The 15,945-nt window shown below is 39.4% G+C and overlaps 1 protein-coding gene across 2 annotated transcripts in view; it reads left to right on the top strand.

The window, feature by feature from the left end:
• The window catches only part of ARHGAP40 (Rho GTPase activating protein 40), a 66,220-nt gene that overhangs the window by 37,363 nt on the left and 12,912 nt on the right, over nt 1-15,945 (top strand). For both annotated transcript variants that reach the window (XM_058177094.1, XM_058177092.1), the window contains 7 exons: nt 2,265-2,482; nt 5,540-5,615; nt 6,846-7,003; nt 7,867-8,032; nt 13,160-13,251; nt 13,352-13,429; nt 15,149-15,308. In XM_058177094.1, the coding sequence (XP_058033077.1) occupies nt 2,265-2,482; nt 5,540-5,615; nt 6,846-7,003; nt 7,867-8,032; nt 13,160-13,251; nt 13,352-13,429; nt 15,149-15,308 (948 nt within the window). The remainder of the gene's footprint in view (nt 1-2,264; nt 2,483-5,539; nt 5,616-6,845; nt 7,004-7,866; nt 8,033-13,159; nt 13,252-13,351; nt 13,430-15,148; nt 15,309-15,945) is intronic.

Raw genomic sequence — 15,945 nt, 5'->3', positions numbered from 1 at the left:
TGCACTCTGTCAAGTAATGGGACTATTCTTGGAAATGAAGAACACCTGAAGAGCTACAAGAAAAAAATCAGAAGTGTGCTTGCGTGTGTAGAAGAGCTTCATTTACATTTCAAGGTGTCACTCCCAACTATGGGATGTTATACTTTTAATTCATACCAGGCTAAGCCTAGATTCATTGTAGAGTTATGCTGGTTATGCAAATTCTTCCAGGACAGAAGAACCAGATTTTTTAAAATTACGAAACTACAATGTATAGTTTCTAATTCTTGTTTGGTCGCAGTTTGTGATTCATTAAGATTGAAAATAACTTTCACCTAAGCCTGATACAGGAGCCATGGTGCTGCAGTGGTTAGAATGCAGTACTGCAGGCTAATTCTGTCGACTGCCAGTAGTTCGATTCTTCCATCCTTCAGAGGTTGGTAAAATGAGAACCCAGATTGTTGGGAGCAATATGCTGAGTCTGTGAACTACTTAGAGAGAGGGTTGTAAAAGCACTATGAAACAGTATATAAGTCTAAGTGCTATTGCTATACAAACATACTTTTTTGGGGGGGGAGGCGGCGGGAATGCCATGTCCCATGATGTCTTCTTTATCTTGTTCTTAGTCTATAAGTCTTTCTTTTTTATGATAGCATCCAAGGGAGGAAATGTGTAATATCTATTAGGCTTCATCAGTCATCTTGAAAGAAGTCAAAATTGGCAGTACCTGGAACCAGAGGCAAGACACAGCGGACAGAGGTCAACTGTAGGGATAGCAAATGTCACATGAAGTTTTCTTCCAACTCAAAAATGGGTGGAGAGCATTTCAGCTCAGCAGGGGAAGTCTCCTAAGAAGAGTTGGGCTTTAAATAGATGTCAGATTTTGCTTCCCTAAATATGCTGAATATCTGGTTAGATGTAATGAAAAATGAAGTTAAAAATGTGTCTAAAAAAACTCTTCTAAGAAGAACTGGGGAAAAATACATGCTGGGAATTTTTATTTTATTTTACTCATATGCGGTGTCAAAATGAAACAAATGAATAAAAACAGGTTTTCATAGCTCTTCGTTTGTATCTATGAAGAAAGATGAAAGACACAGAAAAAATAATGTTGTAAACAAGGCACCTCCGAAATAATGTGTATTGTGGAGTTCCTGGTGCTCCTTGAGTTTCGTTGTTTACTTGCAGACATTTCATAACCTGAAATGACAACATCTGCACATCAGTGCATCATCTGAATGTTTGTTGTTTAGAACAAATATTGCATTAATTCATTAGTCTTTAATGTATAGTAGCTCACTAAGAATTTTTTTAGGATTAAAAGTGTACAAATACATAAAGAAAGGGTTTGAAAGAAGAATACTGAACTGAGCATTGGAAAAGCAAGATTTTGCAAAGATAATCAAACATGTAAGGAATATGACGAAATTTTTTGTAAAGTAACTATCCAGAAACAATTTTTAAAAAATCAGCTTTCTAATAGAGATAGATGACAGTCAATCTGCTTTCAGCATACAAAGCTAAAGAAATGGAGGAAAATGCTGAGTATAGAATATAAGAAATGTGTACATGCTACTCCTACCCTGTTTTCCTGAAAATAAGATATCCCCTGATAATAAGCCCAATCGGGCTTTTGAGCGCTAAAATAAGCCTCCCCCCCAAAATAAGCCCTCCTCAAAAATATTTAAATATTCCAGAGCTGGAAGACAACAAGAGGAGCCCCGTCTTGCTCCACGCGTCCCAAAATAATAAGACCTTCCCAAAAATAAGGCCAAGCATTTGTTTTGGGGTTCAAAAATTATAAGACAGGTCTTATTTTTGGGAAAACATGGTATCTTTATTCATTTTGCATGGATGTCTAATATCTGATGAGGATTTGACTCAAGGAAATAAGATGAGTATTTAAATAGGGCTGGGAGTTTTACAAGCAAACCCATTGGCCCCTTTTCAGCCCTATCATTCAGGGAAAATAATAGGAGCTTCTTAAGATACCTTTGGTTAAAGATACATTTCTTTAGTTTTTACAATTGTATTTTGTCTGAAGTATTCTCTTGACTGGAGTCACACAGAACGTTTAGACTAGGCATTGGGTTGTTTTTAGTTGAGGGTGCCGTGACAATCTAGCTGTTGTCTTTTCAGGTTGCATGAGTCATTAACCAATAATAAAAATTTTATGCAACAACAGCAGTTGTGTTTTATAGACCCAGATTCAGGCTTTTATAATTGAATAGGAAATGTTATGCTGTTTGTTAACCTTGCTTTTTTCATTCTTCCTTGCCTCTCAGAGGGGGAAGCCGAAGCCGAATGGCTGCAGGATGCCGGACTCTCTGACCTAATGAAGGACCATGAAGAGAATAGCAATATTGTCCTGCTGTCCACTTTGACCAAGACTCAGGCCGCAGCTGTGCAGCGAAGGTTGGATACTTATACCCGCTCCCGGCGGAAGAAAAATAAGCAGCCTATCCGTGATGTCAGAGACATTTTTGGAGTAGTTGAGTCTGAGGTACTTCATATTGTTGTTTTGCATCAGCTCTTCTCTAGCTCCAACAATTTAGAATTATTGAATAATTCTAAAATTGAAAAAGAAGGTCAGCATTTTATCCTTTTTTAAAAATGTATCAAACTTTGCAACCTTATCACTTAAGATAATTTTTAGGGAATGGGTGATTTTAGTGTAACATAGAATACTATGTTTTTCAGTATTCGGAAAAATAATAGTATTTTTCGGACTATAAGACGCACCAAGATTTTGAAGAGGTAAACAAGAAAAAAAAAGTTTTTGCCTTCCCCTGCCCCCAGGAGCACTCTGCAGGCCTCCCAAACCCTCTGCACATCCCATTTTTGTGAAAAATGGGGCCTGCAGAGGGTTTGGGAGGCCTGCACAGTGCTCCTGGGGCTGAGGAGGGCAAAACGCCTGCTTGCAAAAACAGGCCTATTTTGGCCTCCCAAACCTCCCACGCATCACTTTTTGCCCCCAACACCCAGGAACACTTTACAGGCCTCCCAAACCCTCTGTGTGCCCCGTTTTGGTGGAAAACAGGCTTGTTTTTAGCAAAAACGGGACATGCGGGGCAGGGTTTCGGGAGGCCAAAAATGGCTGTATTCAGTGTATAAGACGCACCAACATTTCCACCCTCTTTTAGGGGGAAAAAGTGTGTCTTATACTCCGAAAAGTACGGTAATTGTTTCATAAAAATATGTGCTAATCGTGAGTGGTCAAAACCATCAAAATGCTTCTTCTTGATTAAACATAGAGGATATTTTCCTTGTTAGCAATTTCAGGAATTTTCTCAACTTTGTAACCCAGGCAAACGGTCCATCTTTAACTGAGAGAGACTGTGGAAGCCTCTAATACATGCTTGACTTACGACCACAATTGAGCCCAAAATTTCCGTTGTTAAGTAAGACAGTTGTCAATTGAGTTGTTCCCCATTGTATGACCTTTTGCCATGGTTGCTAAGTGAATCATTGCAGTTGTTAAATGAATCATGTGGTCGTTAAGTGAATCCGGCTTCCCCATTGATCTTGCTTGTCAGAAGCTCCCTAAAAAGGTTGCAAATGACAATCCCAGGATCCCAGACACTTCAAGCATTGTAAATACATGCTGACTGCCAATCATCCAAGGTTTGGTCATATGACTATGGGACTGCTGCAGTGCTCATAAGTATGAAAACTGGTCATAAGTCACTTTTTTTCAGTGCCTTTGTAACCTTGTGAGCAGTCATTAAACTAATGGTTGTAATTCAAGGACTAACTGTACTGAGTAATTGTTATTGTCTCATGATTAAGAAAGCTGGTAGGATTTCACACTATCAGTTATGGTCCAAGACCATAATGGTATCCCAAATCTGTTGGTCTCATTTAAAGGGAAAAAAAAATTTTCTGACTCAGAGTGACCCTCTTACAGCCTACAATACAGGTAGTCCTCGACTTACAGTGGTTCACTTAGTGATTGTTCAACATTACAATGACTTTGAAAAAACGGACTTATGCCTGTTTTTCACACTTATGATTGTTGCAGCATCCCCATGGACATGTGATCAAAATTCAGATGCTTGGCTAATGACTCACATTTATGAGGGCTGCAGTGTCCTTGGCTCATGTGATCCCCTTTTGCCACCTTCTGACAAGTAAAGTCAATGGGGAAGCCAGATTTACTTAACCGCTGGGTTACTAATGTAACGAACACAACGATTCAGTTAATGGTGGCAAGAAATGTGGTAAAATGGGGTAAACTCACTTAACAAATGTCTCTCTTAGCAACCTCAATTGTGGTCGTAACTCGAGGACCACCCGTCTTTGCTTTCTGACCTTTGACCATATTACCCTGACAACAGGAGTTTAATATGAACTGGATTTTAGCTGTGAATCTTAGTCCTCATTTCCGGCACCACAATCATTGAAAACCCCCAAATATATACTAGAACAGGGGTCTCCAACCTTGGCAACTTTCAGACTTGTGGACTTCAACTCCCAAAACTTCAATTCTGGGAGTTAAAGTTGGAGACCCCTGTACTAGAATGATTTTTTTAAAAAAATAATTGAAGTAAGGGGCATCACTCCATGGCATCTAGATAAAAGGATAGAATTTTCAAAAATGTGCTTTTCCCCCCCTATCCTGCTCTTTGAAATGGTGAAAGATTTACCCAAATTGTACTTGACTTGATGACATTACATCCATGTCATATGATTATCTTGCCAGAAATACAGATGGCTGGGCACTGCTCCATTCTAGGATATCTTTTTCCTCTCTCTGGTGTAGCCTATAGCCCCAATATTCCTAAGAGGTCTGTAAGGGGCGTGCATAAGAGCACAAACGTGCCTACCGTTCCTGTCCTATTGTTTTCTTTCATTATATCCAATTAATATAGTTATTGCATGCTTATGCTTATATATATATATGCTTATATATTATATAGTTACTTTCATGCTTATGCTTATATATACTGTTGTGACAAAATAAATAAATAAAAAATATTTTCTGGTAGTTTTCCTTTCAAGGATAATCAGGTTTAACCTAGGTAAGCTTTTTGAAATCAGCTAAGGTCGGCTACATGCTGCCATCTGCTGGGCTTCAGAATCATATCAAGATCCATTTTGTTCATAATATTTAATGAACTTCCTTAGAAGTTCCTTAGAAATGATTATATTTATATTATAATTAATTCCTTAGAAACCATTCCTTAGAAATGATTAATTATTGACAATTTGAACTTTGAGGAGGATCTCCATTATGTTGTACTAACAAAGTTGCATTTTAATCTCAAATTTAGCTTAATGTAATATGTGAATCAGTCTTTGTAAACTAGATGTTTTATACATATTTGACTTTTTTTAAAAAAAAATTAAAAATACAATTATTGTAAGTATCGCAGTTTGAAAACATTTTCATGTTTTATGTTCAGTGTTGGGATAGCCTGCAATCAAAACAATAAACTTGCTACTTATTTAGGTTACACATAAAATAGTTCACTGATGCGCTAGAAATGCATGCTTTAAACAAGCCATGGTTTAAGTGTGATATGTGAATTTACTGGCTTTTCTTGTATTCCCTGCCTAGGAGACTGAACCAGTGATGGAGGCTGAAACGGATCGACCTCACCGCAGGTCTGCATCATCTAACAACCTTCAGAAATGTAAGAAACATTATTGCATTGCTATGAATAGAAATTAGGAATATACTCTTTAGAACAGGGGTGTCACACTCAAGGTGAAGGATCAGCCCGTGGTGCCTCTGCCAGCAAAAATGTAGCCTGATAATTTTATCAGTTTTCATCTTAATAAAATTAATTTGGGAGAATTTCAGATATAGGAGCTGTGGTGGCGCAGTGGTTACAATGCATATTGCAGGTGAATTCTGCTGACTGCCAGCAGTTTGGTGGGTTCAATTCTCACTGGCTCAAGGTTGATTTGCCTTCCATCTTTCTGAAATTTGTAAAATGAGGACTCAGATTGTTGGGGACAATATACTGACTCTGAAAAACCACTTAGAGAGGACTGTAAAGCACTGTGAATCGGAATATAAGTCTTAAGTGCTATTGCTATTGCTATATTTTAATCCCCATGGCATCTAAATTGATTTAAATGTCCCTGTTGTGAAGTAATGGGTTTTTAAGTGTTTATCCAAACAAAAACCACTGTTACCTATTTTTGGGTAATTTATCTAGGTTTGGGGAGTACCTTCTTTAGCCATCTCCAGGGTAAAAATACCTCCCTAAATTCTTCCCCACAAAAGTGGTCTTTGACAAATTGCCACATGTTCTGTACCTTGCTGTAAAAGCAGAAACCCTGGGTTTTCCATGTGATTATACACTAAATATAGTTTTGTAGTTCTCCAACTAGTAGTAACAACAGTAGCAGTTAGACTTATATACTGGTTCACAGTGCTTTGCAGCCCTCTCTAAATGGTTTATGGAGTCAGCATATTTCACCCAACAATCTGGGTCCTCATTTTACCCACTTCGGAAGGATGGAAGGCTGAGTCAACCTTAAGCCGGTGAGAGTTGAACTGCCAAACAGCAGTCAGCAGAAGTAGCTTGCAGTACTGCATTCTAACCACTGAGCCACCATGGCTTATTAGTATGCTGTGATACCATGTTTGCAAGAAATTATAGCACTCAAGGGTTGGACTTCTAGAATTTTTTTTTTTTTGAAGCTAGCAGTACAAATAGTCACATTAACATCACAGTGGAGAAGGCGTAGCAGTCTAGATTATTTACATTTGATTGCTACTTGGTTTTAGGACCCTGAGAACCATTTATTTTAAAAACCAATCTGTATTTCTGTAGACTGATTATAGTCAGTAGATAGAAGTATAAATTTCTATCTTGTATTTACGTTCTTCATTCAATTTTTTTAATTTTTAGATTCAGTGGGAATCCCAGACTTTCAGTCTCCACTGAGAGATTCTGTGAGAGAAGAATTATTCAGCACTGAAGTTGCCTATTCAGAGCAGGCCGCAATCCTGTTCAAAGGATCATTCCCAAGGGAAACCAGGAGACTAAAGGAAGAGAGCTGTTTGTCTGTAAGGCTTCCAGTGTTTTTAAGCCAGGGTTGGCCATACCATGGGCTGAATGTACTTCCATTTGTAACCACTCCCAGAAATGATTAGGGAACTGGAGGCTAAAACATATGAAGAACAGTTGCAGGAACTGGGCATAACTAGTCTAGAGAACAGAAGGACCAGGGGAGACATGATAGCAGTGTCCCAATATTTGAGGGGCTGTCATAGAGAGGAGAGGCTCAATCTGTTTTCCAAAGCACCTGAAGGTCCAGACAAGGAATAATGGATGGAAACTGATCAAGGAGAGAACCTTCAACCTAGAAATAAGGAGGAAGTTTCTGACAATCAACCAATGGAAGTTGTGGGAGCTTCATCACTGGAGGCTTTCAAGAAGAGACTGGACTGCCAAATAGTGTAGGGTCTCCTGTTTGGGCAGGGAGTTGGACTAGATGACCTCCAAGGTCCCTTCCAACTCTGTTAATCTGTTAAACTCTGAAATTTGTTGGCTGAAGGCCAAAATCGTCATCAATAGGATTTCAGGACTTTCATTTTTTTTTTGATTTGGAGACTATTAATGAATGGCAGTAGCTTGACTTTCTGAAGGTGTCTGCCCCCATTCTCACTCACAAAAAACATCTTCAGAACATCAACAGAAATATCTGGAAAATACTGCTATCTGCTCCTCATTTTTTAAAAAAAACTAACTTTATTACATAGATGCCCCTGCAACCTTCCAGAAGCAGCTGAGTTGCAATTAAGTTTTACCCATCCTTAGAAAAAGTTTTTATCTATTCATTACTTTGAAGAAAGAATTTTCTCAGAATTACAAAGTGGACTCTTGAGATGTCACACTAATTTCTTCCTTTTTTGATTCTTTGGTTTAGAAGTTTAAGATCCCCAAGGGGAGGCTAGGAGTAACCAGGACAGAAGATCTGTCCCCGCAGGACATGAAGAAAATTCCTACCCTAGCACTTATTGAACTAACTGCACTCTGTGATATTGTTGGCTTCGAGCTGAAGAGGAACAAGGCAGTTAAACGAAAGTCATCTGGTAAACTGTTTTTCATCCCTCCCCCTTTTTTTCCTATGGTACTATGGTAAAATGTGTGTTTCCTGAAATTGGTGGGGCAGGAGGAAAGGTACAATTGCTGAATGACAAATGGGGAAGCTTATTCAATAGCCACTTGCCATGGTGGTTTGGGAAAGGGATCCCCAATGCCTGGGCTGTGGATTGGCACTGGTCCATGGCACCAGGCATTGGTTCATGCAAGTGAGCAAAGCCCCATCTGCACATATGTGGGATGCAGGTAGGACATGGAACCACACACACCCAGTCTGTGGAAAAACTGCTCTATACGGAATTGGTCCCTGGAACCAAAAGGTTGGAGGTTGCTGGTTTGGAATAGGCAATCTCTCTGTAAATTTGTACATGTAATTTCTGTTCCTATTTGAATTGCCACTACGATACCGTTGGAGACTAAAATCACATAATAGTTTTGGGGGAAAACAGAGCCCTATTTAAAAAACAAGAACGTATTTTTTTAGGATGATTTGAGAGGGGTGATTGTGGTTAGGATAAATAGATGAGGAGAGAGAAGATAATCTTACCTTCTCTGTTGTTCTGCAAGCCCAAATGCAGTCTATCTGTTCCTCAGTACGTTCAGAATATCTGTCCAGTTTCTCTGCCAACTCCTCAACCTTTGTACGATGGAGATTCCTGGCACCTGAGTCGGGGTTTTGTACAAGAAATGAGCTTTCAGCAAGTTTCCACACTGCATCCTCTGCATGCTTCAGTATTCACTAGCCAGCTCAGTAATAAGGGAAGGTACCATGTTCTCCAATCATCTTCCTGCAGCCATGACTCTGCTGCTTATACCATTGCTGTGGTATTGCTAGCATAGCTTGGTCATTATTGCTACCACATCATGGAGCCAGCTGAATTGGAACCTAGTCTCTATCAGCCTTCATGGATATTGCAGCTCTTGGTTAGATCTTAAATCTTTTCTGTTTCTCCTTGAATATGTCATTGTGAAAAGTTCACAATATTTTCATAATATTGTTTGACCATACAAACCTATCTTGAGTCAGAAGTATAGCCCATGTATCTTCTTTTAATGAACCCATAATCCCTTGCAGGGTGGAGTCTGAGCAACTGAATGGAACTGAGTGTTTACTAGCTGGAGTTATATTCAGCAGATATATTCTCCTTGTGCCCAGAGAGAAATATCTGCCTCTACCTAGGATCGAACTCACAGCCTCCTGATTGTGAGGCGAGACCTCCACTTCTAGGCCACTGCACCACAAGTATAGCCCATGTATGGTGGCTGTTTTTTGGTTTATTCCCACCAGCCTTCTTCACAACTGATGTTCAACTAAAAGCTATTTTCTCTCCTGTGGTGGCTCAAATAAAGTCCAGGGTACAGTCCATTAAAGCAAATGGCAGGCAGAGCTAGAGAACCACAAGAGAAAGCTGAATAATAATAATGATGATGATGATGACTGATGAAATAAATCAAGGGAAAAGGACTTTAAGAGATTTAACAAAGCCCCCTGATTTCAGTCCTTAAAAGGACTTTAAGAGATTTAACAAAGCCCCTCTGATTTCAGATCTAATTCAGGAGGGGACCACGGACGTTATGGGCATTACGGAAACCTGGTTGGTTCCCCTAGTAGAGATGTGCCCACCAGGTTTCCGAGCATTCCATCAGCCGAGGGCCCAAGGTAGGGGTGGCGGGGTGGCGGTTATTATTAAAGAGAGTGTGGAACCGAGGGAGACCACTGTGCCTCAGATAGCTGGGTGTGAATCCCTCTATGTGAAGTGGGGTCGTAGGACTCAGGTGGGCTTGTTGATCACGTACCTGGCTCCTTGCTGCGTGACAACAGCCCTGCCTGAGCTGTTGGAGTTGCTGGCTGGGTTGGCAGTTGAAACCCCTAGACTGTTAGTCATGGGGGATTTCAATCTGCCATCAAGTGGCGCGGCATCCTCGGCGGCTCGGGAGTTCATGGCTTCCATGGACCTGACGGCCATGGACCTGACTCAATTAGTTGACGGCCCTACCCACATCGGGGGAGGCACCCTAGATTTGATTTTTATCTCTGGCCAGTGGTTGAATGATCTGATTTTAACTGATTTAGTTGTAGAACCTTTGTCATGGTCAGATCATTTTCTGGAATTATTACTTTCCTCCTCTTTTTTCTAATATAATGATGGCCTGATTAAAACTAGAATAGAGGTAGAATAGAATAGAATAAATTTTTTTTTTTATTGGCCAAGTGTGATTGGACACACAAGGAATTTGTCTTGGTGCATATGCTCTCAGTGTACATAAAAGAAAAGATACGTTCATCAAGGTACAACATTTACAACACAATTGATGATCAATATATCAATATAAATCATAAGGATTGCCAGCAACAAGTTATAGTCATACAGTCATAAGTGGAAGAGATTGGTGATGGGAACTATGAAACGATTAATAGTAGTGCAGATTCAGTAAATAGTCTGACAGTGTTGAGGGAATTATTTGTTTAGCAGTGATGGCCTTCAGGAAAAAACTGTTCTTGTGTCTAGTTGTTCTGGTGTGCAGTGCTCTATAGCGTCGTTTTGAGGGTAGGAGTTGAAACAATTTATGTCCAGGATGCGAGGGATCTGCAAATATTTTCACGGCCCCCTTCTTGAATCCGCAAGTACACAGGTCCTCAATGGAAGGCAAGTTGGTAGCAATTATTTTTTCTGCAGTTCTAATTATCCTATGAAGTCTGTGTTTTTCTTGTTGGGTTGCAGAACCGAAGCAGACAGTTATAGAGGTGCAAATGACAGACTCAATAATTCCCCTGTAGAATTGGATCAGCAGCTCCTTGGGCAGTTTGAGCTTACTGAGTTGGCGCAGAAAGAACATTCTTTGTTGTCCTTTTTTAATGATGTTTTTGATGTTAGCTGTCCATTTGAGATCTTGCGATATGATAGAACCCAGAAATTTGAAGGTTTCTACTGTTGATACTGTGTTGTCAAGTATTGAGAGAGGTGGAAGTATGGAAGGGTTTCTCCTAAAGTCTACCACCATTTCTACGGTTTTGAGTGTGTTCAGTTCCAGATTGTTTTGGTTGCACCACAAGGCTAGTCGTTCGACCTCTCGTCTATATGCGGATTCGTCATTGTCTCGAATGAGACCAATCACTGTTGTGTCATCTGCGAACTTCAGTAGCTTAACTGATGGATCATTGGAGATGCAGTCATTGGTATACAGAGAGAAGAGAAGTGGGGAGAGCACACAGCCTTGGGGGGTCCCTGTGCTAATTGTACAGGTATTTGATGTGATCTTGCTTAGCTTCACCTGCTGCTTCCTGTTTGTTAGGAAGCTTGTGATCCACTTACAAGTCTGTTCCGGTACCTGTAGCTGGTTTAGCTTAGTTAGAAGAATGTCTGGAATGATGGTATTGAATGCTGAACTAAAGTCTACAAAAAGGACCCTTGCATAGGTCTTTGGAGACTCAAGATGTTGTAGGATGTAGTGCAGAGCCATATTAACAGCATCATCTGTTGATCTATTTGCTCGGTATGCAAATTGCAAGGGGTCTAACAGCGGATCCGTGATGGTTTTCAGGTAGGAAAGCACTAGCCTTTCAAAGGTTTTCATGACTACAGATGTTAAAGCAACTGGTCTGTAGTCATTCAGTTCCTTGATGGTGGGCTTCTTGGCACTGGGATGATGGTAGAGCGTTTGAAGCAAGAAGGAACATAACACATCTCTAGTGATTTATTGAAAATATGGGTGAAGATGGGGCCAATTGGTCAGCACAGATTTTTAATCAAGAAGGAGTTATCTTGTCTGGGCCTGGAGCTTTTCCTGGCTTTTTGTCTGTGAAATAGGTCCTGCACTTCCTTTTCTGTGATCACTAGGGGTTTTGAACCCAATGAAATGGGGTCAGTTGTAGGAGGCTTGGCTGTTGTTGGTGTGTCTGAGATGGGTGTTGTGGAGATAGGTTGCTGTAGTTTCCTTTCAAACCTGCAGTAAAACTCATTCAGGTCATTTGCCAGTTGTTGATTACCTTCAGCCTGGGAAGGAGATTTGCCATAGCCGGTGATATTTTTAAGAGTTTTCCACATGTTTGCTGGTTCATTTGCTGAAAACTGATTCTTTAGCTTTTCAGAGTAGCTTCTTTTTGCTGCTCTTATCTCCCTTGTTAGTGCATTTCTGGCCTGATTGTACAGCATTTTATCACCTTTTCTGTAGGCTTCCTCTTTGGAATGTCGTAGCTGCTTAAGTTTAGTTGTAAACCAAGGTTTGTTGTTACTGTGTATTCGCAAGTTCCTTGTAGGTACACATAGGTCTTCACAGAAGCTGACATATGATGTTACAGTATCTGTGAGTTCATCCAGGTCTGCAGAGGTATCTTTAAAAATATTCCAATCAGTGCAGTCAAAACATGCCTGTAGCTTTAATTCTGATTCCTCCGTCATATAGAAATAAGAATACACACCTTTATATAAAGCAATAAATGGAAAGATTGGAGGTTGAAGGATGGTATTATTAGATATGTTTAAATAATAGGATGACTGACACTTGAACGGTGTATTGTGACTTTGAACAACCAAATAATGAAGGACTATGTCTTAATATAAACAAGTGTATTAACACTAGGAATAGTAATGGTGGGCTGCCTAGAAGTTAGAATAGAGGTAGAAGTAAGAAATAGGGGGAATATTAGAAGATATAATTTTTATATAATAGAATATAAGTAATAATTCGATGGCAAGATTAGAGGTTGAAAGATGGTATTACTATGTATGCTTAATAATATCATTGGCATTAAATTGGAACATTGAAATATTGAATAACTATCTACTCTAAAACAATCATGTATATCAATACTAGGATTATATAAGTCTGATTAATGTAACAACTATTATTATTATCATTGCTGTTTGTGTCAAAATAAATTCTACCCAGAGGCCACACTGTTCATGTATTAATATTGATGTATATTTAAAAATAAAAATCTGATAAAACTTTAAAAAAAGAGAGAGAGAGAGAAAGCTGAATTGATGGACACCCTAATCACATTATAGACTTGCAGTTGTTTTTTCCTATGGTCTACTAAGCTGTCTTTATTTGTTCAAGTTTTTGTTTTGTTTGAGAGATGAAATAGTTTTAAATATAAGTGGCTTTTCTTGCAGACCACAAACTTTTTGGAGTTCCACTTGGCACTTTGCTGGAAAATGATCAGAAGCTTCTTTCAAACACCCGGGTTCCACTGATTTTACAAGCGGTAGGCTCGTTTTATATCTCTTGTTGTTACCAATTCTGTGTTTTGAATTTGGCTGGAGTATTGTTGCTTTCTCATGATGATTTGCCCTTTTGCTTTACAGTTGCTTTCATGTTTGGAAAAGAAAGGGCTGGATACAGAAGGAATCCTGAGAGTTTCAGGGTCACAGTCTCGCATTAAGGTACATTGCTGTGGTTTTGTAATTCAGTTTCCTCTGGAGTTCTTTGGAAATTTATTGGGCAATCTTCGTGAGAACATCAGCATTTGGACCACATTTTTTGGGGGGTGGGGGAGGGAGATCCATTTGATCTGCAGTATCATCCCCTGTGATATATAGAAGTATATCATAGATGAGATCTAAATGAAAGTGAATAGAATGCAGACTGCAGTCCATCTGCAGGTTACTAGACAGCTTTTGGTAGACTATTGGTCAATTCCTGGTGTCTGGATTGTTCTATTAACCTCTGTTAATAGTTTAGGAAGGATTTTTATAAAATTGATGAATCAGTAGCCTTGGAAGACCTGTGGAAGACAGGAAAAATATGATGCACAAAACTCTTGTTATCCATGCTCTTGTCTTCAACTGTTCAACTGACTAAAGAATTCAATCCAAATATGCAAGTGGGAGTCCCCCAGAATAAAAATCTCAATAAGAAAAAGAGAATCATTTCTCTTAATTTATTTATTTTAATCGAATGCAGTAAACACCAGGTTGGTTCTTACATTCATGAAGACAATGTATATTCTGATCACTTATCAAGCATTATTTAGGTTTTAGCTCTCTGTGATTCTTTAGGTATACTCTGCCAGGTATATCTGGCACATCATGCAGAATTTTAGAATATACTGTAGTTGCTTCTGCTTCCCATCACATTTGGACTCTTCTATAAGATGCAAAGGTTTCAGAAGCATGTTAAGAGATTTCTCAGGTGTCATAGCAATAGCAATAGCACTTAGACTTATATACCACTTTACACCCCTCTCTAAGCGGTTTAAAGAGTCAGCATATTGCCCCCAACATTTTGGGTCCTCATTTTGCTGATCTTGGAAGGATAGAAGGCTGAGTCAACCTTGAGCCTGGTGATATTTGAACTGCCAAACTGCTGGCAGCCGGTGTTCAGTAGAAGTAGCCTGCAGTACTGCACTCTAACCACTGTACCACCGTGGCTCTTGTCATGTTCGCTTAGAAAATAAAATTATTATTAAATGTTATCTGTTCACAATATAGTGAAGTCTCAACTCACAGTAACTCATTCACTCATTATTTATGCCTAACTGTATTTGACTTGATAATAGCTTATCAAAGCTGGTCATTTGACTTATAAACCATGGTTAACTGTCACATGTAAGCAAAGCCACTTCAAATAATAGATAAAACAAGCCACAATTTAATGCAATATTGTAGCCAATCAGAGAATATGCTTACATTTGTTATTTCACGTTGGATAAAAAAAGGAGTTCTGAGACTTGTAACTCAGCCATCTAACCAGACAGTGGCAGAAGCGAGCAGGAAGCATGCCACTTTTGTTAAATTCGGAGGCATTAAAAAACCCAATCTTTTCGATTATTGCTGCAGTAAATCATCGTGATGTATTCAATATGGACTGGAATACTAATCAGCTTTCCATCTCTTAGCAAAAGCTATTCAGTTTGTAACGTGCGGCACTATATTTTGTCACTGGGAAAATGCTATGTTACTGTTTTTCCTCACTTCCAAATGTTGATCCAGCCATCGTTTGTTTTCTGTAGCTGCATTTTAAGGCAGGCATGCTGTTAATGCAGATCACATTTCTCTCCCGCTCATCCAGGGGCTTGTTTTAACCAAATACTCCAAAGCCTTTTTAACATCAGGGCATCTCTTTTCTCTTTCCCTTTCCTCATTTTCTTCCCCTTGCATTAGTGTTTGGAACAAAAACTGGAAAATGAGTTCTACACTGGCTTCTTCCGGTGGGATGAGGTGCATCAAAATGACGTCTCTGGTCTTCTGAAGAGATTTATTCGAGAGTTACCCACACCTCTTCTGACAGCAGAATATTTGCCTGCCTTTGCAGCTGTGCAGAGTAAGTGGTAGGCCAAGCAGAGAAGATTTCATAACCTTCAGCGCTCATTTTTTTCTCGCCTTCCTTGGGAGGGTTTTTTTTTTCTTTTTCTTTTTTTGGCATTACGCTGTAATGTGTTGCTGGACATGTTTTGGAGCTGTCTGTGTCTATTTTCTTGCTTGGTCATAAGGATAACTTTTATATAAGCTAAAAGTAGGTGCATCATCTGCTATATTCTTTGCTCCACTTGATTTTATTGGATACTTACATTTTAAAAAAAAATGGAAAAGGATGATGATATGCCTCAAAACAAAGCAGCAATTTGTGCATAATAATTTCCAAGAATTAGAACTTCAGAGTTCCTTCTGAGCTTGCAGAAGGAAAAAAAAAATGATGTGTGCTTATAGCCCAGAGCTGTGTTCAGAAATGGTTCACCTAACTTTCAGAAAGAAAGCTGGGATGATAAAGGTGATCCTGGAGGGAGGGATAAAGAAAATGGTGCAGCATAACCCCATCACTTTGCACTCTTATATATAAATGGGTATTTTGTGCCTATCCACACCCACGCTGGTAAAGCCATTTTGCGAATAGAAACCTTCCCCTGTTCTGAGAGACAACAAAACCCCATGTGTGTCTTTCTTGCCCCACTTACTCTAAG

This window comes from Ahaetulla prasina, chromosome 3 (assembly GCF_028640845.1).
Source record: "Ahaetulla prasina isolate Xishuangbanna chromosome 3, ASM2864084v1, whole genome shotgun sequence".
Lineage (NCBI taxonomy): Eukaryota > Metazoa > Chordata > Lepidosauria > Squamata > Colubridae > Ahaetulla > Ahaetulla prasina.
The sequence above is the reverse complement of the archived record's forward strand: the minus strand, read 5'-3'. Positions and strand labels throughout refer to the sequence as shown.